The sequence below is a fragment of the Cryptotermes secundus genome, unplaced genomic scaffold, assembly GCF_002891405.2.
Source record: "Cryptotermes secundus unplaced genomic scaffold, Csec_1.0 scaffold197, whole genome shotgun sequence".
NCBI lineage: Eukaryota > Metazoa > Arthropoda > Insecta > Blattodea > Kalotermitidae > Cryptotermes > Cryptotermes secundus.
Genome location: NW_019744107.1, coordinates 1,048,683 through 1,075,333, shown reverse-complemented (window position 1 = coordinate 1,075,333; position 26,651 = coordinate 1,048,683). Strand labels below are relative to the sequence as shown.

Here is a 26,651-nt window from a genome sequence, read left to right as displayed (position 1 = left end):
CATAAAAATTACTAAAATAAGTGAAATCGTTGCTTATCTGGGTATCCGTTTTTCATAATGTGACAATTACATTTGTTCTGTCTTCATGTTAAAGGTTCACATCTCGGTTCCATCACCGAGTAGGCCTACCAACAGCATAGAAATTTCTAATTAATTCTAATTCCTACAGCACATTCTAATTTCTTCTTGACATGTCCCTAACGAAATTCCCACTTCCAATAACTGTTCATCTCTTCCTCACACAACTATAATAAAAGGACAAATGCGTAAGGCTTAACACATCATCACACGGTTACATGCACCACTTAAAGCGCTTATTGCCTTACTCACAAACACATAAATACATAGGGCAGTACTGGTACAATAGTAACCTAGTGACAGGGGTGCCAATGATGAAGCAAGAATTACTGCAATTCAATTAAGATGTTTATGACGGTAACAGTGTTTAGTACCTTACTATTCTGCACCCTGAAGAATTAAATTTTATTTAATTTAGGAATTAAACGTTAGTCTAATCACAAAGTAACCTCCTCTTCAACCAGAAATAACAAAACCTAGGACTGACATCCTTAACTAGGCTACTAACTGGTTTCTGCCCAAACTTCTCCTTCGACTTTCAACAGACTTCGGCTGGGCTGTTAACTTTTAACTGGCCAATTACATCAATCCGGAGCTTAAATAAGACAATTTCTTGTAAAGTGAAGCTGTTCCACGATCATGACATGCATAATGGTGAACTGGCACATATTGTCGCTTCTTTACCATTAACAGAAGTACATACATATGTATGTATGTATGTATGTCGTGAATATTCCTCCAGCACAGTGATTTACGTTTATAATTTTAAGGGGGTGTGCTCCAGGTGGCCAAATAACCCAACGCCCACTGTTTCAAACGACTAAACAGTTGCACACGTAACGACCATGACAATCACGCCAACCTAACCACGTATAGTAAACAGGACGAGACTATCGATTACGTTGAATCGAATACCTCGGAACTCTCAGACGCAAATGCAGAAATCCGTGCTCTGCACACCACTATTATCGACATGGGGGGAGGTGGAAAGCACTCTACAGTTGCGACCGTTGAGACTATCAATAATAAATATATCNAGGAGATAAATGAGTGTATGCACTGCAAGACGGATTAAATAAATCATGGAAATAAATATATAGTGATTATGCTTTTCAACTATCAACTAATGAAAGACCAGTCGGTATACTGGAGACAGACAATGAATTGTAAACACAAAATATCGTTTTAAATAACAAACAGTATACAAAACATACCAGTATAGCATGATATACTGGGAAAATAAAGTCTCAGCCTACAGTCAAGTGGTGAGTCTACTTACTCCCACTCATTAAGTGGGAAACCCATAATTATTAGAAACTATTCTATTTATGTTATAAAATCTAGTTGAGGGGAGATAGTCATCTGCACTTTTCTTGGAAAATTTACGTTCAACACGACTGTGGCAGAGCTTTGGAAATTGATACGTGATATCTCAGTTGAGAGATACATTTTAGGCACAAAGGCCAGCTACAGGCGCTACTACGATTATAATTCATCGAGCTTTCCAGAGGGCAGTTGGTGTCTTGGGTGTCAAAATCGTATAGCAACTTTCGTTCATTGGAAGAGGCAAAAATTTAGGAGACCAATGTGGTAAGTTCAGTGAAGGCTCCTTATAGGGAAGCTGTGGGCTCCGAGAAGCTCTGTTCCAAGTACTTCCAAAATATTTGGAAAAAAAACTTGCGCTCCTCAGAAATTCTAAATTAACATATTTGTCAAGCATTTATACTAAATCATTACAAGATCATGGTGCAGATTTTGACCATAAATTCAACTTAAACTGCCACCAAGTGTTTAACATTATTAAAGCTGAACTTCAGTTGATGTCATATCAGTGTAACCCACAGCCAGTGCTGTTTAATAAATCAAGAGTTCAATGCCAATCACTGTCGTTATTGTATGCAAGTGTGTGTGTGTTTGCTAAACTGTTCCTCCTGCCCTCCTAGGGCAAGGTCCATCAAGACTCTGGGACAGATCTCAGGCTCTTCCAAAAACCAACACTGAGCTAGCCATCTCACTACCTATCCTTACCAGAAGGCATCCTACAGCTCGCCTTGTGACTACTGGTGCCCAAATAAGTCCTTCAGCCTTCCCTAGCAATCAGTTTAACATGTACAAAGTGGAGGTAAGCATAAAGCCAGCACAGGTGCATTCTACAGTCACTGAAATGGTGAGATGTGTGTGGCTGTAGCTGAGAGTGGGCTAGAAGTGGCTTCAGATGCGGTGCCCTCCATTCTCCCACAGGCACAAGAGGAGTTAAAAGCTTTTAATGACTGGAGGAGAGAAAACTTTTTATTTTATATTCCTCCAGCTTCAGTGGTCTGACTGCACACTAATAACCAGACCAGAGCATTTGCCAGTGCATTACAGGTATTCGAAGTTCCTTTTTCTAACCCCTTCTTTCCCCTTCCTTTCTCTGTATAAATTCTGTATTCTGTACATACTCTATCACATTCATGACAATGTTCCAATACACAACATAATTACTTCAATAAGAAACAGTAAAGATTCACATATACTATTTTTCATTAAGTTTCTGCTACATATTCTCTTTCATGTTAAATACTGTGTATTTTATCAGAGGTATATTTACATTAGTTCTTACTCTAATATGGGCTTGCAGAAGTTTTCCAATAAAGACAGATTTCTGTTTAATCTATGCCACATTTTGGGCAGCTTTTATTGTATTAATATTCTGTTACACGTTCTTATAAATTACAATTAACAACTGCAAACATTTCCATAGGATAATGTGTATAACCAGTCAAAATATAAAAACTGCTAACATGTTACATTCCAATCACTTTGTTTTGGTGTTCCTGCAATCAGGATAACATTATATTGCCCCAGTGTATACCTGTTTCCCCTAAATATGTTATGACATGAACAACAAGCATTTGTTAAAATGGGGTAAGATAAACTTGTAGCTCAATCAAAACATAACTCTCCCCAACATAAAAATGCTTATTAACATGAACACAATACTTGTTTGTACAGCCAACTATCAACAATACAAAGACCACTGGAACCCATACAAATACACAAAAGTAAAATTGAATTACAAAAACTTTGGTTATAAGAACAAAAGATGTGCAATAAATAAAAATAATAAATCTAGCTCATCAGGACATTCACAGTTTAAGATTTCACACATCATTAACAATTTGGCAAGAAAAAAAATAGAAAACACCACTATACTGAGGCCATACAAAGAACTTCCATGGATGGTGAAGATGGGAACCCTCAGGACTTCCTATTCTCTGCTGTATAATCTGTTCCTCTCCCAGTCCCTCTGGCCTGAATCACCTGTTGCTAGCAAAGTTATCATGTGGTCATCAGCACCAACATTCTTGTGAACAGAAGGGCTACACAAATAGAAGGCAATATATGGATGTATGATGCAGGGGAAAATACATAATTCAACCAAGATGAAACATAGGTCAATCCATATCACTTCTTCCCATGGTCTCAGTACAGTGTATTTTTACCATCAGTGGCAAGACAGTGTTTTCACTTCACAGCAAGAAATACACACAGTTGTTAAATACACCCTTCATCTCTTGCTTGCAAAGGCTCTACCTCACAGTGACCAGGGCTTCACTGACCTAACACATCTTCTGGAAGAAGGGGCACTCTCCCAAGAATGTCCATAGAGTATTTTGTTCCATGAGAAGACCAAGTGAGGCAAGTAATCGTGGCACACAAGTATTGCCCTTCTGCCATATGTACAGAGCAAGACTTACGGCACTGGCAGATTACTGGCACACAACAACACAGAGTCCACATATAATGCCCTGTCCAAGACAAGCAGCTTTCTCAGGCCAGTCAATAGCAACCTACAACACAAATGCATGAGAGCCTATGGGGTCCCATGTAAAATGGGGATTTTTAAATAACAGAAACAGATCACAGCACAAAGAAGCACCATAGAGACCAACAGCTTTACCACCCAGAATGTATGGTTGTGGCAAATGGGCAATATTCCAAGACCTGTGCGTTCACTTCTAAAACACAATGAGAATAGTGAAAAAAACTCACCACATGAATGGAGATTTTCCTAAGCCACTAAAATAGGCCTACATCAGAATTTCAATAGAAACAGAAGTTAAGAGTTCAGCTCTGTGGAATGGCATCCTTAGTGCATCCATATTCTAATGGGTACAATTTTACAGTATCATCCAAACTAACTTCCTGAATGTTTTCAAATATGCCAGGCATATACTTCCATCTATCACCTGCATACTGAACTACAAGGCAGACATCTTACTGCATCTGTATGTCACATGTAAAGAAATTTAGAAACTACTGCATCTAGGAGCAGGAATATCCTAACCCACACATCACCTGACCTTGGCCATCTTGATCAACCAAAACCATCTCCATCATGTAAGGCAAGAATCAGTATGCACATACAATACCATTCAAATTTATACCTGATTTCCCTTTATTTTCATAAATGAGCATTACAAAATTAAATCAGCAAAAGGGTCATGCTAGGTTTTATTAACTCAGAAGTGAAAGGATTAATGCTGCATATCTTATCATCATTTCTCCTAGTCCTGTTGCCACTGATCCACATATTCCATGCAGGCTTCCCAGACATTTCACCCCTTCACCCAAGAAGATAAAGACTGGCCTACTTTAGGGTGTATCTTTTTATTCCACTCCCTCTTGGTTAATGCCTGATGCTCAAACAGTGGACACGCATTACCACTTCTGGCTATATAGCCTATTTCTATATGACACATACACACATGTATGCACACACAATATGCTATATTGTAAAAATTAATTACCACATGGAAAAAGGAACAATGCTGAGATTCAAGATTCTCACAATGCAGAAATTAACATTATGGTCCTCTGTGATGTAACACTGTGGCACCTACCTACCAGTCTATACAGTGTCACATCTTCAATACCGCAATCTCAAAAATAGTATTACTTATAATCAATTAATTATGCCCCTTACCTCTGTGCATGACTATTAATTATTATATGCATCAAGATTACAGTATTCTGGGAAGTGCAGTTTAATATATGGGCACCAGCATTTTGGAGGTATTATCTTCAGGGCACAAGAGAAACCTGTATGGGAAAACTGGCACAGATGCAAGGACACCACATACTGGACCAGAGATATGAGAAAAAACAAAAGGAACCAGTGACCCTGCAAAGGGTTCTCATAAAAAGCAGACACAAGGGAAAATATTTGAAGTGTAGGTGAGAGGAATGTGGGGGGAAAAAAGAATAAAAATAAGGAAAATGAGATCAAACAAAAACACAAAGCGGTATAGGAAGAAGAAAGTCAGGAAAGAATAATGCTGTTCTGTAAAAAGAGATGTACAGGAGAAAAATTCTGAAGTATAGGACGAATAGAGGCAGCAAAAATACTATGAGATTGTTTTAGTTTAAAATTCCCCTTATTATATCCCTTCTTAGTAAAGAAATGAAACAGAAATGAAGACATGGCAAATAAGCAATCATACTTTTTGAAATGTGCACAATCGCGAAGTTCTACAAAGAAAAGTTCACAATTTCTCAGTATCTATAAAACCAACTCTTTTTAAACCACTTTACAGTTGCCTGCTATACAAGCATAATGCACTTAAAATGTTTAGTAATTCCTTTTAAAGAAGACTTTGTACTGTTATTTTTTGTCCTTCAGTAATTAGATATCCTATCAACAACACCACGTTCATCTCCATATCCACATTTGATTCAGTATATTCCAACCTCTATGGTGTCTGATAAAGATTGGTAGGGATAAAAGAGAGATACAATGAAAGTCAGCCAAGAAGAAATAAGATTCAGAATGCACCTGGAGGCAGCCTCACTGGGACAGGTTCTAGGGTCAACCACCAAGCTGGGATATGTAGGGCGAGAACACCAGCGTAAGCCCCAAAGGAAATGCCTGTAAAAATGGCTGAAGACCACTTGTCACGAAAGTGTAGTAATGGAGGCACACCGCCTAGATGACTATGTTGGGTGGAATGGATGGCCCTAAGGAAGGATCAGTTGGATGACAACAATGCAGGACCAATTCTACATGAGGCTGATGTGGCACTACAGTGCCATCTGGGAGTGTGATCAGAGACATCACACACAGGCCCACTCAGAGTGTCAATGTGCCTGTAGGCTACTACGCAATGGCTCAGGGAACGCATGCAGACTGGAAGGCCAAAAGCAAACTGGTGCTCTGCTCAAGTCCAGTCCCTCCTCTCATTGAAGATGAGGCCACATTTCAGAATGTGAATGTCTTGGAAAGACCAAAAATATGGTCACAGGTACTGTAGGGGTCCAAAACCAAGAATGACTGTTCTGGTGAAGACCAGCAGCAAATTACTGGTTTGCTCTGAACCACAGCCACAGGACAGAAAGTCACAAGTCAACAAGGACAAGAGGTGTAGAGCATGGAAACAGTAAAAGGACTTCTGATTGTTAGAAGATGCAACCCAGTAATGAATAGTGAAGAAATAGTAGTTATTTGCTGCTGTAATTGCTTGTTGTGTAGATTAATGAGAGTGTCAAAATTATGCGTACTTACAAATATCATGTAACCAATAAATTCAATAATCAATCGAAACACTGTGTCTAGTAAGATCTAAACGTATGTGATGATGGTACATTAGTATAAATATTAGGTTTCTGGACATTATCCATCGTCCAGTTTCCAAAACGTTGTGTTATGTAATATAAACAGACATATCAGAGGGTATTAGCCACCTTAAGAGACCAGAGTGTGATCCATGCAAGCCTCAAAAAATCAGTTATAAAACTACTGTTCATTGCAGTGTGATGGCTGCAATGACTGTGTACTGGTAGTGAGCACATGGCTACCACATGGCTGGTGACTGAATGTGATAGCATATCAAATGTAAATATAAAGTGATCCAAGAGAAAATACAATGAAATTAACAAACAGTTTAAGAACGTAAATGATGTAGAAATTAGTGATAGTATTTTGGAGATTGAACTGGATTTAGAAAAACTGTGTGAATTAAGCTACATGGACATGCATCCTCTCGTGAAAAGAGGTTATGAACGACTTAATAATAAAATTTACTCAGGAAGCAAGAGTGATGAAGACAAAATAGTGAGAGACTGAATGCTTCATGACCTAAATGGTCTAAAATAGTTGCTGGGACTAAGAATAGGAGTGGTGATTTAATACATAGTAGCACCCATAGCATATCAACCACTGACACTAAGCAAATAAGCAAGGTACAGATGAAACCAAAAATAAGCAATAGTTTGAAATTAAGTCATCAAACATAGATGGTGAATCCATCTACCCGGATAACAACTAAATGTCAGGTTAAGCCTAAACATAAAATTGTGCTCACAGGGGATATTCATGCAAGAGGTTGCGCCAGTAAATTACAGCAAAAACTTAAAAAGATCATTATGATGTGATAGTTTATGTTAAACCTGGCATGGCAGCTTAGTTTTGACAAAAACAGCACAGAAGAAAATAAGTGAATTAATTACAGAAGATACACTTATATATGGGGGAGGAACAAATGATATTGGTCAAAGTAACACATCAAGTGAAATCAAGCATAATATTATACTGTAGCATCCTGCTGCACTTTTCACTTAGTACCAACAAGTTTTTACAGTCTCACGTGCAACACAGTGTTCTACAGAACTCAGTGACACTAAGAAATCAAGCATATACATCACAACTTGTTGGAAAATCAACACACTAATATTATATTCATGGGGGATTCTCATAGACACAACTTGAGTGAATTAGATTGTTTAACAAAATTTTGAACATTACCAGTAGGTATGGGCACAAATCTGCAATGGCCATGGATTTAGCAGGAGAGGACTTCACAAGACATCGATTGCATATAAGGAACTCTGGTAAGGACAAAATACTAGCTGCCTTAACAGGAAAAATCAAAGTGCAACAGTTTAAAACCAAAACTGAAAACCCAATTAGCCTAACATGGAAAGAGGTCACATCAATAAAATCAAATAGGAAACAGAGTGTAGCTAATACAGCATTGCAAACTTTATCCTCAAAAAGACTTATTGAAACACTCAGGATGATATGCCACATGTATTTCCACTCATTATTGAGTGTTGGATAATCTTCTGGGGTAATTTGCCAGATGCTAAAAAAGTTTTCCTTTTACCAAAAAAAAAAAAGGACTGTAAGGATAATGACAGGAATAAAGCATAGAAGGACAAGCAGGCCAGCATTTAAAACATTAAATATACTACCAATGGCCTTGCCATATCACTGCTGCTGATGACTTTTATGATGAGCAATTTGGAGCATTTTACCTTTAATTCTGCAATTCATAAGTTAAGAAGGCATAGAGGACACCTTCATGCATTACAATCACTTCTGTGATTTAGACAAAAAGGGGTTCATTATATAAGCGTAAACACTTTTAACAGAAAAATCTTCATGGCCGTTATTTTTGGTTTTCTAGACCGGAGCCACTACTTTTCCAGTCAAGTAACTCCTCAATTATCCTCACGAGGCTGAGTGGATCTTGTTCCAGACCCACTACTTGTCAGAAAATCTGGCAGTGCCGGGAATCGAACACAGGACCTCTGGATCTGTAACCAGGAACTCTCACCACCACACCAGAGAGGCGGTCTATTTAATTATACTATGGATTTTTAAATTAAATCATAAAATTAGGAAAATGTATCAACACAATTTATGACAGTGCACAAAACTGCAGCAATTTTACCAATAATTTTAATGCACCTAATGATGGCCAAACGGGCTGAAATATGTTGTACAATAAATGTGTTAAATAAAGACATACAACTTGAAACAACTGAGTTTAACAATTTTAAAATCTGAATTTTGAAACTTTCAGTGTAAGTTGCAAGTGAGAAGGCAGTGAATACATGAATACAAAGTAGACACAGTGCAACATGATGCCAGAGTACACTATGGAATGATTATGTTCTCAAGTTAATAGAATATAAAATGTTTGTACTTTCTGCCATTGACTGGAACACCAGTATCTCAGTTGACAGTTATACACCTATTACACTGTCATACTACATGCCCATAGACTTTCTTCTAGTAAATGCTCTGTCTTTTACATCCACTTGTACAGTAAACTATATTATACAAATCTTTGATATTCAATATGTTACAGACTTTGATTCTCAAGATCAAGAGCTTAAGATACTCAAACCTTCTTCATATCCTCTTCAGTCAAATGAAATGGAGGATAAGTTTAGGCATATGGAGGGAAATGAGAGCTTAAATGGAAGACTTACATCTTCTGTTCCAGATCATCCAAAGACAAGATCTAGAAATTCATGAAAATTCTTCAGCATCTCCGTAATCATAACTGAAACTTAAATCAATTCAACTCAGTTATTAAGAATGATTGTTACATGTGACTAACTTAACCTTCAAAGTGTGGCAAATGGCTGCACCATAGCTCAAGGGGTTAGTCGCTAGCTTCCCATCACGGTGGCCCACATTTGATCCTGGGTCTGGTCAAGTGGGATTTGTGGTGGACAAAGTGGCGCTGGGGCAGGTTTTCTCCAAGTACTTCTGTTTCCCCTGCCAATCTTCATTCTACCAATTGCTCCACAATCACCCTCACCTATCATCTGGGGCTGATACAATAGGCCAGAAGTGGCCGCAGTGCAAGGGACTTAGTCCCACCCCACTAGCGTTAAAAAAAAGTGTGGCAAATGTAACCATCATGTCTCATCACATATGAACATTGTTCATTCACTATACTCACAATGTACAAGTAAGCAAGCAAATTCCTTGTTATTACCACATCAAGGATGTACATTTATTTGTGTACAGACTACATAAGCACAACTGTATTAGTACATAGCATGATATAATATGTAACACGCAAAAGCCCATGTGAGGACAGTTCAATAGGTAACACTCATAGATGGTTGTTATTTTAGAAAAGTCCAAACAAACTTCAATGGAACTACTATCACAAATAATACAAAACAGTCTAACCAGTTTTACACAGCACTATAAGATACAAACATATACACTGCAGTTTTGAAAATTACACAAATGAAACATTTTATATTTACTCACCTGCACGCCACTTGGCCCCAATATAGTTTACAGTGATTCACACTAAACTTCAGCGACTCCACCAATCAATGAAGCAATGAATCATGTGACTGAGGTGAGCAGGAGTTTCCAACATTGACAAATGTCCAGCATCTGGTATCAACTCAAGGAATGATCGGGGAATTGTCTAGAAATGGAACAAATAAATCACCCAACTCTAAAGGGATTTCCTGAACAATGAAATGTTGCACATGTACAGAGTTAAACACGAATATATTAAAGGTTAAACAAAGGTAAAGCTATCCCTGTAACAGGCCATGGAGGTCCACAGGTTGTGAGACATTCAGGCTCCAACATTTCCTAGACAATCAGCCCACAGGTGGCAGTGAGCTTGCCAGCCTTAAGCGCCAGCCACCCTTTATACTCAGGAAAATTTCTGCTTAAGGTAAAGTTTTCCCTGAGCTTAATTAATTAAGCATTACACCATGAAGGCATATGGGGGAGTGGATGTATAATCCCACATTTGCTTAAGGTAAAGTTTTCCCTGAGCTTAATTAATTAAGCATTACAACATGAAGGCATATGGGGGAGTGGATGTATAATCCCACATCTTGTAGACCTCAGAACTAGTTGGAGGTGAGTGGTCAGCTTCATGCCTCTGCTTCTTTACTCCCAGGGAAAAAGCCCCCAGTACCCATTGGATAGGAGGTTGGGTGGACCCCAGAGCCAGTCTGGATGAGATCAAGCAGTGAAAATTCTTGACCCTACTGGGATTCGAAGTCTGACACCTTGGTCATCCAGCCCATACCCCATCTCTATACCAACTGCACTATCCTGGCTCATGGAATATTCATGGTACTCATTTCTATGAGATGCTGAGTTGACCCCAAGGCCATAGTGCAGCCAGAAGGATTAGGACAATTGAAAAACCCAATGGCCTCATCAGGAATCAAACCCATGACTTACATCTTTTTATTTATTTAAGGTTAGTTAATCTTTTTATGCTATAGACATACATATACATCCTTTGATATGTCAGGTTACAGTAGATTAAGTTAGGTATATACACTCTCTCTCTCACACATGCATATAACATTGATATGTCTCTCATTGAGAAGATACCACCAGCATCTTCATTCATTAGTCTTATTAGACTCTTCTGGCCACAAGAATTATATTTAGAATTGGTCTTTCCATCTTCTGTTCACTCTTCCTCTTCTATTCTTTGGTGTATATTAATAAAATCTTGCAGCAAACCTTTTATTTTCCATTCTCTCTAAATAACAGAAACAATGTGTCTGGTAATAAACAGTTTATAATATATGCTTAATTCTTCACCAATTACTTGGTTTATAACAGGTTAATTTTCTTAAAGCTTACAAATAGTAGCACTCAGGAACCTTATTTCGCCTTTTCCAGTGCATATTTCTTGCACCTCAGTCCAATGTTCTGATCCATAAACGAGGTGGTATTGGAAAGTTCCCGGACTATTACTGCTGTAACTGCACCGGTGAAAGAAGATGAGAGGGGAGGCCAAGGTCACACTTCATTTTGAATTTGGGAAACAGAGCAAAATCACAGGGGACTAAGTGCGGTGAGTAGGGAGGATGGGGAACGATAACCATGTTGTTGTTAGTAAAAGAAATTCTGTGGTTTTCAGGAACAAGTGGGTGGGCACATTTTGTGATGAACGGCCAGTGTGGTGCATTTTCAAATTTTCTGTTAAGAACTCCTGGCAAACTCCTTAACTGATCCCAGCGGTGTCTGCGAGCTCATGAATTGTTCAGCGATGGTCTTTGCAGATGAGTTCTCAAAATTTTTTCAACATTTTCTGTCATTTTACTGTTGCTTGGTCACCCTAAACGTCTGTCATCTTCAACTGACACTCGACCAGCCTTGAAACGTGAATGCCATAAAAACCACCACGAAGCTTAAAGAATGTTCTCCAAAATTCTCACGAAGCACTTCAAGGGTTTCGGTGGTAGCAAATTTACCAAGCTTCATGCAAAACTTGATGCTGACACATTGCTCAATTTTGCCATCCATCGCTGACAAAACAAAACATGAAGTTGAAAGCGCACTCATGTAAAAACTATGCACATTCACAGTGCAGTGTCGCATGGCAGGCTGATGCAACAGGCTTGCAGAAGTGTGACCTGGGCCTGCCCTCTCATCTTCTTTCACCGAGGCAGTTACAACAATAATAGTCCAAGAACTTTCCAATACACCTTGTATGACCAAGTGTTATGTATGAATGAAAACAGCATTCTTTTGAAAATATATGAGTAACATACATTGAATAAACAACCATTAGTGAGATAAACTAAAGGAAGAAAAAGAAATGAGAGAAGCCAAAGTGGTGATACAGACGGCTTGAAATGCTTATGGGCTAAGAGTAAACGAAGGAGGCTCTTTCCTTTGGTAGAAAATATATTACATGTTTCCTCTAAATCTCTAATAATGCTGCTTGGTTAAAATATGCCTAGTTTACAAGAAATATCACATGAATTTCCTCCCTGCATATTAACAAGCCCAGCATTATATGTAACACTTTCAGGCCCTGTTATCACCTTTCATCATAAATACAAAAATGCTCTTTTGTCCATTAACCTACTTACCCTTTCCATTTCACATTCCTGTACCAAAGTAACATATGGATCTTGAAGACCATGAACCAGTAATGTTGGGGCAAGAATGCGACGATGGAATGTGGCATCACCTTCTGGCCAGTCCTGACCTTGGGCTACATGATGCAGAACATAGCGTGGAACACCTTTGGTCATTGAAGGGCATGATTCAATATGTTTACCACAAGGAGCATACAGGATATTCCTACAATACAAGGAGACAAACACAAAATCAACTACAAGTACAGCAAAGGGCATGGATCAGTATTAATACTACACAAAAAGCGAGCATACATACACGCACACAACAAAAACAACAGGGTTGTGTAACCCATTTTTAAGCAACAGTTCAGAGGCTGTTTTCTGTGTGGTCTGTGCAGAGCTTATGTAACGAGGACCTGTTGTAGCTTAGATGACTTCAGTCAAGAGAATGGGAATACAACAGTTCGCAGTAGAAGATAGTCACAGGAAGCTCATAGTTGAAGAATTAGAAGTCAGCCTGTGAAGACTAAGTGCGTGATCAGAAGATTTAGTCAGAGCGAGACTGTTTTAATTCCGTTACCATGAGACAACTAATGAAGACTGGGAATCCTAATATGTGTGTAATGGTGAACTGTAAATTGTGTAAATCAGCGACAGCACTGTAATAATTTTAATTAAGAGAGATTATAACTGAAGTGCCAATAAATCCAATCTATAACCCATTATTTTCATCACGCATAGCCCCCTACACATGACAATATTATAGTTTGGGATGTAGAACATCATATAAGGTTTCAGGTGTCTACGAGAACAGGGCCACGTGTCAGGTGGACTTTAGCTGCTGGCCTTTAGCAGCACAGTTAGTCTTGGTTCTAAGTCCCATGGGACTCATGACCATTTTTACTGTCTCATGGCTCTGGGAGCTGTGCAACTGTAACTCCTGCCTCACTGCAGGGCCACGTCTATTTCTGGTCCCTGTTATATAGCCTTGGAATGGGGTGCAAAGAAAACAGCAGAGATATCACAGAAAATGCCACACCATAGTCAGTTTACCAGCTGTTGCTTAGCAATAACATGCATTTACCAGTAACTGCCTAGCAATGGCCATCTCTTCTCACTCTGCTATTCCAGTTTTCAGTCATTATGTTACATTATGTGCAATTTTTTTATTAAAGTCATACAACACAGAATGTTATAGTAAAAGAATTTCAGAAGATCAAATAAAAAGAGTCAGTAACAAAGGGATGTTCTAACAGGGCTACTACAGAAAAATTGAATGGTACCACAACCAGACTACACGCACAAGGAGAAGGTGTTTGGTTGAGGATTGCAACAAAAATGTGACAGGTGGAGAGTAGACAGAAAATAGACACATATGTTACCCTTTTGTTCAGTGGCTCTTATTTCCTAAAAACTTAAGCTTTAAAAGCTCTCCCTTCAATACAACAACAACAACATCTTAGGATAAGAAGTTAGAAGGCTGAGGGACTACAGTTGTGGACTTGTAGCATGGAGGTCTCAGGTTCAATCCCATGTGGTTTTTTATCTTTCCTTGCATCAGGACACATTTAAATTAGTTCCATGAATAATTTGTTCACATATCATAGTTCAATACACATATCACCATATTTATCATTTCCTGAAATTCACAGACTTATCATTTTTGCTCTTATGACACGTCCACTCCCCCATACATCTCCATGGCATAGTATTTAATTAGTTAAGCACCCAGACAACTTTAACTTTATGATACACATCACCTTAAAAGGTGTTTGCATTTGTTTACTGCTATTTATAAGGAAAGCAATGAAACTAATGGCCACTACAGTTGTCAACAAATAGATGCCTTCTATAACATGGTCTACAGTTTTTCTTAGGCTTCCTTACTATGTACTATGGTATCTACAACCCTCCATAAACACTTCCTTTGCAATACAGCACTCAGTTCATATTCTTGTAGCCCAAACTTGACAGAAAATTCTGCAAATGCATGCCTAATCTCTACAAGCTGATGGTTTTTATTGCATTAGAAGCGCACTTTAGGAACAAAATGGAATTCAACAAGGGACAGCTGTGAAATGAAGCTCAAACCAAATGAGTAAACCTGACAGTTTGGGTCAGTACTCAGTGGTTCTCACCCTGTTGTTAGCTATGACAGAGTCACCTAAATGTGCATGTATCAGTGACATGGAGATAAAAAGGGATGTTATATTTTAGCGTCCTCTTACACTGATTCATTTATTATTTAGAATTCATCATCCTATATGACGAATACAGATTTCAGTCATTTTAGAATGAAGACATTATGGCATGCAGTACAGTAGTTTAACGTGCATAAAGACACCTGAAGATGGCACATTAGTGCTAAAACATGTAGTGTGGAAGTGAAGAATAAGGTGAAAAAGTGTATACACTGTAAGACGGTCAGCATAAACCATGGATAAAAAGGGAGTTATACATAGAATCAGGAAATATCCACTAATGAAGAGTATGAAAGTCTGCCATGTCACAGTAGGCCTCCTCTCATTCTGAAGATAGCAGAGATGAGGAGAAAGAGGGGACGGGAAATGGAACGAGGCAGACCAGAAGCAACAAAAATGTATGTGCTCAGCTGACATTCACATATCCAACAGCAGGAGCTGCAACCAAAAATAATGCATGTAATTCCACAACCCTAGAACTGCTGTAACTATTTCTTACAAATGTTCTGCTGATGATATCTGTTCAAGAAATCAAGAGTTGCTGCCATAAGCGATGGCAACCCAGAACACTCATGAACAAATATTCCTCTTTCATGGATTGATTCTAAAGATGGGCCACAATCACAACAACACACTGAAAGAGTACCTGTTTAAAAAATTTAAATGCCATGCCCCCTCCTATTCCTGTGTCATGCAGCATAATAGATTGTTTAGGTCACGGGTTCAAGTCCTGATGAGGTCATTGGATTTTTTCAATTGACCTAATCCTTCCAGCCGCAATATGGCCCTGGGGTTGACTCAGCCTCTAACAGAAATGAGTACCAGGAATTAAATAATGTTTCTGGGGAGGAAAGCATGGCCGGCGCATAAGGGTGACAACCTTACTGCCATTTCTGAGCTCATTGTCTAGATAATGTGGGACCCTCAACGTGTCACAACCCTATGGGCCTTCATGGCCTGTTACAGGGATAGCTTTACTTTACTTTTTACATCCATTTTGAAAACAAGCTGTTCCTAATAGGAATAAAGAATGTCATGACAGATCTTGGAAAATGAAAGGGATTTTAATTATCTGAATGCAAGGTTCACCGAAGTGTACACTCCTTGCAAGGGACTCACTGATGTATACCCATGACATGAAGAAAGTGGATGATCAAGTTCATCACCTCCACAGATTTTCAAACATAGCATGGACTGTGTTTTGTGTTGTCCTCACAACTCAATGAATGTTTGCTTTCAGAAGAGCAGTGCTTTAGTGAATACGGTTCTGTCACATTCCTCCTTTGAATGTTGTACATAAGTATGCATAAATGTGCAAGATCAGGTGAACACAAAAGAAAGTTTAATCAGTTAATGCTAAAATGAGGTGTTCCAGGAAGTTCTGCAGTAGAAGCAATACTGTTCATATGGCCATATACAATATCACACAATATTGTTGATATCACTGTTCCTGCAACAGTTTCTAGTGCAATAGTATCAACACAGGTCATGAAGAAAAAGCAGAGTAATTTTCTGTTATATCTGTTCTGATTAACCGCTGAATATGTACCACGTTTGTCTTAAGTGAAATAAGATAAAATTATGGATGACTTGAAGTGGAATACTACAAAGCAATATTTTCAAAACATTTTAACTCATAGAAAATATTTAAAACATAGTTTGAAATAAAAAATACATTACAGACTACATTTTTTACATATTTCATTGAAATAAATTTCAATATAAAACAATTTTTAGTTGAAAGGACACATAATTCTGCATACACAGAATTTCTTGAACAGTTGAACAGGTGATGGGACTTGAAACTATTTTGTCTTTGGGCATCACAGTTGAAACCAACTTGTGCAGCTTGAATTGGACCTACCGTCTAAATCCACACATCAGAAGAGGCTTCATGCATGCCAGGAGGCATGGGGATATAGATGGAGGGCGACTATCAGCTGTTCGGGGTGCAAGTGGCGCTGGTCCACCTCCACTGATCAAAATCAAATGGCTCACTTGTTGTGCCCTATAGCGAGCAAGAGCAGCTGCAAGGCTGCACCTGGATACAAACAGCAACATGGGGTCATGTTATCTGGATGCAGCATGAGTCCCAAAACTTTAGCATGGCATTTCCTTCAATACAAAATACTATTACACCTAAGTTAAACCCAGCCACAAGCACCCATAAGGGTTTTAAATCTCCTGTTCTTGGATGATAAAGAGTAAGTCCTCTTTCAATGGAGAAATCTTTCCACATGTAGACTGCATACGCAAAAACTGTAACTTTAATTGTCCAATTAAATTTCCAAACTTAAAAAAAAAAGTGTATCAGGAAATTAATTGATACAAGTTTTCATGTTAAATCTCTTTTACCTTCTTTTACTGCAGTATGAAAATCAAAAGAAATCAAAAGATCTATAAAATAGCAAATTACTTCTTATGTTGTGCATACAATAAGTACTCTGAATGTTCACATTCAAGCAAAGAACACACTGACAGCAACTCAGCATAACTCTTAGGCACAAATCTAGAGGTAGCATAATTGGTTGAGGGGCTATGCTACAAGACGGAAGGTCACAGGTTCAAGTCCCGATGAGGTCATTGGATTTTTTCAATTGACCTAATCCTTCCAGCTGCACTATGACCCTGGGGTTGACTCAGCCTCTAACAGAAATGAGTACCAGGAATTAATTAAATAATTTTCCTGGGGAGTAAAGCGCGGCCAACGCATAAGGCTGACAACCTTACCGCCATCTTTGAGTCAACTGTCTAGATAATGTGGGGCCTTCAACGTCTCACAACCCTATGGGCCTTCACAGCCTGGTACAGGGATAGCTTTACTTTCTTACATGGTTTAATACCATATATTAACATTAAGGCAATGATTACACATAGGATCAAAACTGCGAAAGAGTAACAACACTGTACCATCAAAAACTGAATTTGAAAGGAACAGCACCTGCTCATGTGTATACAATGCACTGGGTCAAAGAGAAATTGACTTTTCTTTATTTAGGTATTGTGTGTTATTACTGCTACTGAGTCTGAAACTTAACTCACCCATAAGCATGCCCTATGACAACACAACTGCGGTGCTCTCCAACAAATCTATCAAATATATCAATGGAATCTTTCAGGAGACGGTGAAATGCATATGCTGATGCCTTATCAGGGGCAGCACTATAACCATGACCCAACATGTCTGGAGCCACTACCTCATATCCAGCTGCGGTAAAATACTGAAGCAATGCAGACCACACATCTGCCGAGCATCCAACTCCATGCAGAAAATAAAGCAACGGTTTCTGTGAAGCAAAAGAAAAAACAGTATACCTATAATCTGAACTGCATACCTACAAACCCTGCTGTCAGATATATGCATATACACAAGAACCTCTCATATTCCCTTACTCATTATCTTACTACACTTTCAAGCTAACAGGCCAATACTGTACTGGACTATCATATTCACTATTAGAAACAACAAAAATCTGACTTACCAGTCTTTTAAGGTTAGCTGTGTGATAACATTGCTTGATTTTTCTGTGTTGTATATCTGACTTCTGTACCTTAGGCCCAACATCTGCAATATTACTTTGAGTTCTGCAAGTATCTGGCAACCTTATATCTACTGAGGTAAAAGTTGTTTGATTATATTCATGTGCATCATCTTTGGCTTCAATTATTTTATCACTGAACTGTGAATCTGCAGAAATTCTGGCTTGTAATGCAGTCAGATGAATCTCATTTGGATTGGCAGTATAAGATTCTGTTAGAGTCTTTTCCGTAACATGTGAAAGCTGACCGACATCTGAATGTTTACTGGCAACCTTAAAACAGTCAGCATTAATCGCACGATTACACTCCAATGAGACTGTATTAAAACCTGAATCAGGATCATCAAAACACTCTGCACCCATCCCAACAAAACCTGGCAAGTCTGTTCTTAGAAAAAAGGCATCACATTCCACACTTGGAGCACCAGGAACAACTGCATATTCTAGAAGGTCAGGATTTATACTGGAACCAAAAAATGTGGGATTTACACAGCCAACAGATTTTGGTGATGTGTTAACTAGCTGTTGTTTATGTGTTCCTTCTATGTTATGGTTAAGAGTTTCTACAGCATGATTATCGTCTGGTATCTCATGGCAAGAAATTACAGCATGAGGAATAACATCGTCGTTTCTGAACTGATTTTTGCCAACTGGTTCATCTTTCATACTGCATACATAATGAAGTTCTGAGCTGTTGTTATGTTGCATACTATTGCAATGGGGCACACACCTGAGTTCCAACTGAGATGAATTCTCCACTTTACGCTCAATTTGTGGCAAACATGAGAACACTTCATTCCACACCTCTTGAAGTACTTCCTCAACGAAAGACTCGATCTGCAACAACTTGTAACTTCTGGATGATAGCTTATCTTCCTGATCGACACATTCTTCACGTAATGTTGAATCATCTAATATTTGGCTTGTATCATTCTTTATTCTTTCTTCCACTTGATTTAACATTATTCTGGAATCTCTTAATGAATTTCTCCATGATTTCCTGAATGAACAGTTGCAGGAGTCTGACATCCTAAGTGGTTTATTCCATCGTGTGAACCAGTATTCCTCTGATGATAATTCTGAACAGTTAGAAACCAAAGACAAGTGTCTCTGTTTGGAAGTATAATGACATCCTTCTGATGGCAGTCCCATAATCTCCATATGTGTGCCTGCTCCATTCACACATAAGCCACTAGAGTTACATTCATTTACACCAATATGGACAACCCTGATTCTTCTATGTGAGCTAAGATGTATAAACTCTCTGCCAGCAAAGGGGCTTGATGCAGCTGGGTGCACCTGTCGCCGTCTCTGCAGACAAGGTATCCAACCAGCACATGGTCTTATTACTTGTAACACACAATTCTGAGCCGACTTGAGCCAAGACTGCAGGTCGGCTTGGCAGTTCATTCTGCATCATGCTGAAAGGGAGGACCCTGCAACAATAGGTATCATTTGCTTAAATGGAAGAAAATTAAGGACATCTAGGGACTCAACTTGTCTATTGTATTTTTATGGGGTTACTGTTATGAGATTTGTTTGTAACTAAGTAGAAAAGCAAAATTTCAGAACTTGAAGATCCATTACATTGTTCCCAACAGTCCACCACTGGTTCCTATCCTGAATCAAGACAGATCCAATTCACAACCTCCAATCAGTTTATATTGGATTTGAGGTTCTCACAGTTGTAGCTACTGTTATTGCCTGGTAACTTCAGCCGCCCGGAAAGGCAAACACTGTTGTGGGGCACGCGAAGCTATACCCTTGCTGTGGGGCCGTTTAGAGCTACTCCCCGAGCGGAAAACATTGCCTACGGAGACCAGGAGTAGTACTATACACCTGACCACACTCCAAGACACTACATTCCAAACTGGTTGTACCCACGCTGACATAAGCTGACAAGACTGTTCCCCCCTGCTCTGCGAGAGATGGTATGACCCCTCTACCGTGGCTAAAGATACGAGGCAGTAACAGTATAGAGACCTCTACCGTCTATGATATAATGCTGCGCAGTCCGATGAATCCAGACTACACACCATTCTATTCTGGAAGATACAACTGCTCAATTTGTTTATGATCCATTTTAACATTGCCCTTGAAACTATCAAGAGACCAAATGGTCTCTTCCCTTCAGGGTTATGATACCACCATGTAGTCTGGTAGACATTTACAAGTGTTTCGAAAGAACATACTGCCTGAAGATGGGGGTGGCATCTTCTTCCAAAGCATTAGTCACCAGAGTACACAGTGCTAAATTCAGATCATCATATCAGGCTTCACCACCATCAAAACTCAATCTCACATCTTCCCGTCAGGTTTCCTTAACATTTTGTAAATATTTCTTGTATTCCCATGCATGCTGCACACCCCCAATAACTCACCCTCCTTCATCTCATCCTTAAATACCAGTATCTTGAGAGAAAACCCTATATCATACTAGGTCTTACACAAACTGTAACACTTTAAGGCCATGCAATCATCATGACTGGAGATTTGGTGTTATGTGAGCTACATTGGCAGCTTTTATGATGTAATTACATTCCTCTTTATAAGAGATGTACAATTATTGGTGGACTTCAATGGTTACAAAGAAATTTTACTTTAGATCTGTGATAACCTGAGTGAGAATTAGGGGTACTAGTGATATTTTTTCTAATTACATGACAACTGGAGATACTGTAACCATTTTTCCGCATTTTATTTACATCAGTTTCCTGATACTGTATACCTCTGACCACATCCTGTATTTTCAAAAGGGAACACAGTGCCATTACAATCCTCAAATCATAGTTTACAAAATTCTGTTCTTTAGAACAAAAGATGATGATTTTGAGCTACTAAATCTAACCAGGAAAGAAATATCTGTTCCTCAAAGTGAAGACAGCAGAAAAGTGTGTGAGCTGTGATTAGAAAGAGAAAACTAATGAAGCTGAAAGGACACAGGAAGTTCACATATTCTTGAAAACATAAAGTACGAAAATACATGAGTATGATGTCTATATCAAGTACATGGACAACAAATTACTACATTCATTTGTGCCATAAGTTATGACAATTCTACTACCCAACATAAAATAAATGATGCACTTTTCAACCTGGAAGTGGGAGCATATAAGGAGTATAATTGCATACCACCATATCATAACTGTTTCACACCTTCACCTGGTAACACTGCCTCATTAACTGAAGTTGTCACTGGTAGAAGTGAAGAGGAAACATTATTTAGTAACTGTTTCCCAGTTGTCCTGGAACAGTTTCTCAGCAGTTTGGATACTGTGTATCTACACGATAAATGAAGTACCCAGAATTGCGCATACCTTAAGAAAGAATGGCTTACCCACCTAGTTGATACTGCACTATATCAATCTTTACAACACGGTGAGAAATACTGAAGGCAACTGGGTTGGTTTCTTTATGAAATGCTGCCACTCAGTTTCGTTTCTTAAATATTGTACATTTTAATGTGCATCATTCTTCGTTTAAGCTTCTCTCGAAACGATTATGCCAAGTTACATACAAATAAAAATAACGTAGCTTTATACTTTCTTTCCACAGGTCTTACAATTTACCACACCTCACAGAATTGCTTTTGTAACATTAGAGACATAAAATATACAGCATGCCCATTCTAAAAATACCAGTAGTTCCATCCAGTAGAATTACCGTCAATGAACTAACTAAATTAACTCCATGGCTCGGCTAGCCAACCCTCCAAGGAACCCATGGGTTCACTACCACGCTCACATGAGCCTGCCACTTGTCCCTATCCTCAATATTGTCGTCACTGCGCAATATCAATCAAAGTCAATGTTATTTCACTAAATACAAACGAATTTGCTGTTTTTATTAAGCGACAGCCGAAACGGCCATATAACCTATCAAAGATAATTCACTAAAAGAAGTCATTCAATAGAAGAAACATTTATTGTATCTTTGAACTTATGTATACTGTTATTTATGCGCGACAGACACACAGAAATTCAACACTTACAGCAATCCCAAAACGCAATATCACCCTCCTTTCTGCTGAGCCACCAACATAACCACAAAACAATCAACCATACCTTTCACACATCCACAACGTCCACAACTACGAATATGCGCTGCGCTCAACAGGTGATGCCCAGTGTTCCCAACATAACACAGATGTATCAAAACATAACTTTATGTTGGATGTGTGGCTTTCACAGCTGTGACTATTAAAACTGCTATTTTCTGAGATGTTATGACGTGTAGTTCGTACAAGTTCAACGACGTTTCGGAAGAACGTACAGCCAGGACTCTGCTTTTGCTGGTTTATGCTAGACTTGATCTACGACCCTGATGATGGCAGCAGTACGTTTCCCCGAAACGTCGGTCAACTTCTACAGGACTACGCGACGTTGTATCCTAGAAGATGGCATTCGGTATAACATTACACTATAGCCCTTGTTCAAATTTGGTTCATATCGCTATGAGCTGTGCCTTTATTGTGAGAAAAAATGTAAAATCTCCGCGGTGCGTGTATCACTTTCAACGGTTCAATCAGTTGTTCCACTTTTATCAATTTCTAAAAAGCTAAAGCTATCCCTGTAACAGGGCGTGAAGCCCCATAGGGTTGTGAGACGTCGAGGCTCCCACATTTTGTCTAGACAGTCGGCTCACAGATGGCGGTAAGGTTGTCAGCCTTACGCGCCGGCCTCCCTTTACGACTCAGGAAGATCCCTGGTATTCATTTCAGTTAGAGGATGAGTCGAACCCAGGGCCATAGTGCGGCTGGAAGGATTAGATAGATTAAAAAAAAAAATCCACATTATCGGGACTCGAACCCGCGACCTTCCGGCTTGTAGCATAGTGCCTCAACCAACTACGCTACCGCGTGCCCCTATTGATTTATAACAACGTATTTAATTCGTTTTGTAATAACGGATTCTTTTATAAAAATGTGTGGATACTGAGTACCTTCACGCACCGCCGGAAAATAGCACTGACTTTGAGTAATAAACAGGGCGGCCGCGCCATAGCTCAAGCGATTAGTCGCTGGCTTCACACCGCGGCGGCCCGGGTTTGATCCCGTGTCTGGTCAAGTGGGATTTGTGGTGGACAAAGTGGCGCTGGGAGAGGTTTTCTACGAGTACTTCGGTTTCCTCTGCCAATCTTCATTCCACCAATTGCTCCACAAGCACCTTCACCTATCATCTCGGGCTGGTACAAGAGGCCAGAAGTGGCCGCAGTACAAGGGACTTAGTCAAACCCCACTAGCAATATAAAAAAAAAAAAACTAAAAATTAGAAATGGTCGACGCACGTCTTTGTCTTCGGACCAGTTCCAGATATGAACTGGGGCATTTTGTGGATTGCCTCATAAACCTCACTCCAAGGTGAGTGAGATTTAGGACAGCTATAGCCAAGAGCACATGCTGTTATAAAGGCAGTTGAACATGTCATGTTCTTTTTTTCTTGTAAAACCAAAGAGTATGGCAATGGTGGGTAAATAAGTACTTTATTGAAATTCTGTAATAGACAGATTTAAAATGTTTGTATATCTTGAAAATAAAATCTCTGTCACTAGAAGACCTGATCTGGGAAAATACTACATAGTTGTAATAAAATGTATGGAATTATTGGAAGAAAATGTGAGATGTCGAGAAATGTTCAATTAAGATTATGCAATAGCTAAAACAGCTCTTATTTTTTGTTATGCAACCTGGACACTAAGGAATAAGAACGTGGAAAGACTGCAAATCCAACTCATGGGTGCCCAAAGAAAAGACCATTTGCATAATGCAGTAATTATTTAGCAACTGAGAAAAATTCATATTACCAATGAAAAAATTCTTCCAAAATTACATAGTACCATATTTCGTTCCAAGAACTCCTTACGAACTGTATAATGGTTATTAACAATAATAAACCCATTTAAATATGACGTAACTCGAGCGGCTAGTGTATAAGACTTCATCAAGTCGAATAAATGATTAATCAGTTCTATTGCTTAAGCCAGTTACTATTTGTTCGCCGGTAAGTGCCTCTTCAATGATCTTGCTGTAGTAAATTATTTGAGTACAACTGAGCAGCAAACATTACATTTTGTCTTTGCGTCTTTTCGCTATTCAAGAGAATGAATATATGCCTATGGCAAGAGCTAATTTCAGAGTTTTAGTTCTTTCATTGATTCCTCAGAAATGGAAGACCCGGCTAGGAGCCAAATTTCTTACCATTTGTAGGACATATAGGATATATGTAAAATGAAATAAAGATCCAATTTCCCGTAGCTGGATGGAAGGTGTTAGTGTTATTCTGTATTTATACCCAGCTACTTCGAAAGTCCCAATTTGCCTACTTCTTAGCAGGACTCAGAGGCAAACACAAAGCATTTCATTTTTGTAACTAAGGGAATGTTTTGGTAACCATTTCTTTCAAGTTTTACGTACACTTACCTCTTCCAGTTCCTGAAGATTCGTCTTGCTATTACAGCTCACACATCGATAACTTGGTCTGCTTTCCGGTCATATTAACAAAACGATGTCAAATGAAAGAACTAATTAGATAACATTTATTCTTGCTGTTGTGACAAATGATCATGTTTTATTGTAGCATCCTGTTGCACTCTGTTTACTTTCTATTCAAGTATTGACTGCCATCTCACGTGAAACTCACACTAAAAGTTTTATAATTCAGAATTTAAATCTTTAAAATTTTTAATTGTGGGTGGATTTCATGTAGACTTTGGTGGCCAGTGTCGTCTCTTCCCTGTTGAGTAGAACATCAAGAAAGGCTATCGCACTGTCTGACTATATTTCCGTGATGAACTGGATGGATGGCCTTAAACTCTTGGGGTGGCTGAGGAAATCTTGTAACGGCTCTGGATCACGAAGCCAGACCACAAACTTATCATCAACGTACCGCAGCCACAGTGATTTTTTTATTGCTAGTGGGGTGGGACTAAGTCCCTTGTACTGTAGCCACTTCTGGCCTATTGTACCAGCCCCAAATGATAGGTGGTGGTGATTGGGGAGCAATTGCTGGAATGAAGATTGGCGTGGGAAACCGAAGTACTCGGGGAAAACCTGCCCCAGCGCCACTTTGTCCACCACAAATCCCACTTGATCAGATCCGAGATCGAATCCGGGCCACCGCGGTGGGAAGCCAGCGACTAACCGCTTTAGCTATGGCGCGGCCCCAGCCACAGTGATGATTTATGTCGTGCCGAGTCAAGAGCCAATTTCTCAAAATGCACCATGGAGAAGTATCCGAAACATCGTGCTTTCTATTTTCTAGAATATCGGACGATGTTAAAAGTCCAAAAATTCAGTAATTCTGTGTGTTATACACCATCGTCAGAACCCTTTAGAACCTATTGCACGTGTAGCAGCAACTGGGCAAATGCATCGCATATGTCGTTAATAAACACATTGAAGAGAAGGGGTCCCAAGACAGATCCCTGAGAAACACCGGAGAGATTCCAAAGGCGAAGAAATAACACGAGAAACACGGACCTGAGATTTCCGATTGGATAGGTATCTGTGAAACCAGTTTACATAGCCACTAGAAAGCTCAAGAGCACAAAGCTTATGAAGAAGAAAAGAATGTGAGACGAGGGCTAACGCATTGCTCATGCTCAAATCAAAATAAATGACATCAGTTTGTCTCTGAGAGCAGAATGAAGGAGAAATAAAATCAACGTAAGTTACCAAATTTGTGCTCGTGGATTTAGTTTTAGAGAAACCGTGCTGATAAGGACTAATTTTAGATTTTATATAATAGGAAACATGGTCATGAACAATAAATTAATATATTTTAGAAAAATTACTCAGTAGGGTTATAGGCCTATAGCCGCTAACAGGGGTACTTTTACTGTGAAAATCTTAGATTAAAGACATGTTTAAGAATAGGTACAAATATATCAGTATAACCCATAATAATGAATCCAAGGACGCCGTCGACTCCAAAAGATTTAGATGGCCACAGGCGCTTAATGGATTTGATAACATCAGAATCGGAAACAGACGCTAAAGGTAAGAATTCAGAAGATGACAAAAGGTTCGGAAAGGCAGTAGGTCAAGGATTGTGGCACACTGATTGAAAATGCTTTGAAAAATCATAAGCAGTATCATTAGGTTTGGTTAAATACAGTCAACTTCAAGCTGGATGGAATTAGAATTTTTTCCCGGGTGAACACCCAAATGCAGTATAATAATAATAATAAT

The 26,651-nt window shown here is 39.0% G+C and overlaps 1 protein-coding gene across 4 annotated transcripts; it reads right to left on the bottom strand.

Annotated features, from left to right (window-relative positions):
• Positions 1–2,719: 2,719 nt before the first annotated feature.
• On the bottom strand, positions 2,720–22,562 carry LOC111874381. Of its 4 annotated transcripts, none has more exons than XM_023869845.2 (7): positions 22,455–22,562; positions 18,407–19,899; positions 17,967–18,211; positions 16,789–16,965; positions 12,733–12,946; positions 10,136–10,301; positions 2,720–3,911 (listed from the first exon to the last, which is right to left on the bottom strand). In XM_023869845.2, exons 2-6 carry the CDS (start codon positions 19,871–19,873, stop codon positions 10,185–10,187), a joined length of 2,220 nt encoding a protein of 739 aa, XP_023725613.1. In that variant the 5' UTR covers positions 19,874–19,899; positions 22,455–22,562; the 3' UTR covers positions 2,720–3,911; positions 10,136–10,184. The 4 variants fall into 4 exon arrangements, with proteins under 4 accessions (XP_023725613.1, XP_023725614.1, XP_033611325.1 ...); XM_023869846.2 differs by lacking the exon at positions 2,720–3,911 and adding an exon at positions 8,608–9,416; XM_033755434.1 differs by lacking the exon at positions 2,720–3,911 and adding an exon at positions 8,608–9,410.
• Positions 22,563–26,651: the final 4,089 nt, after the last annotated feature.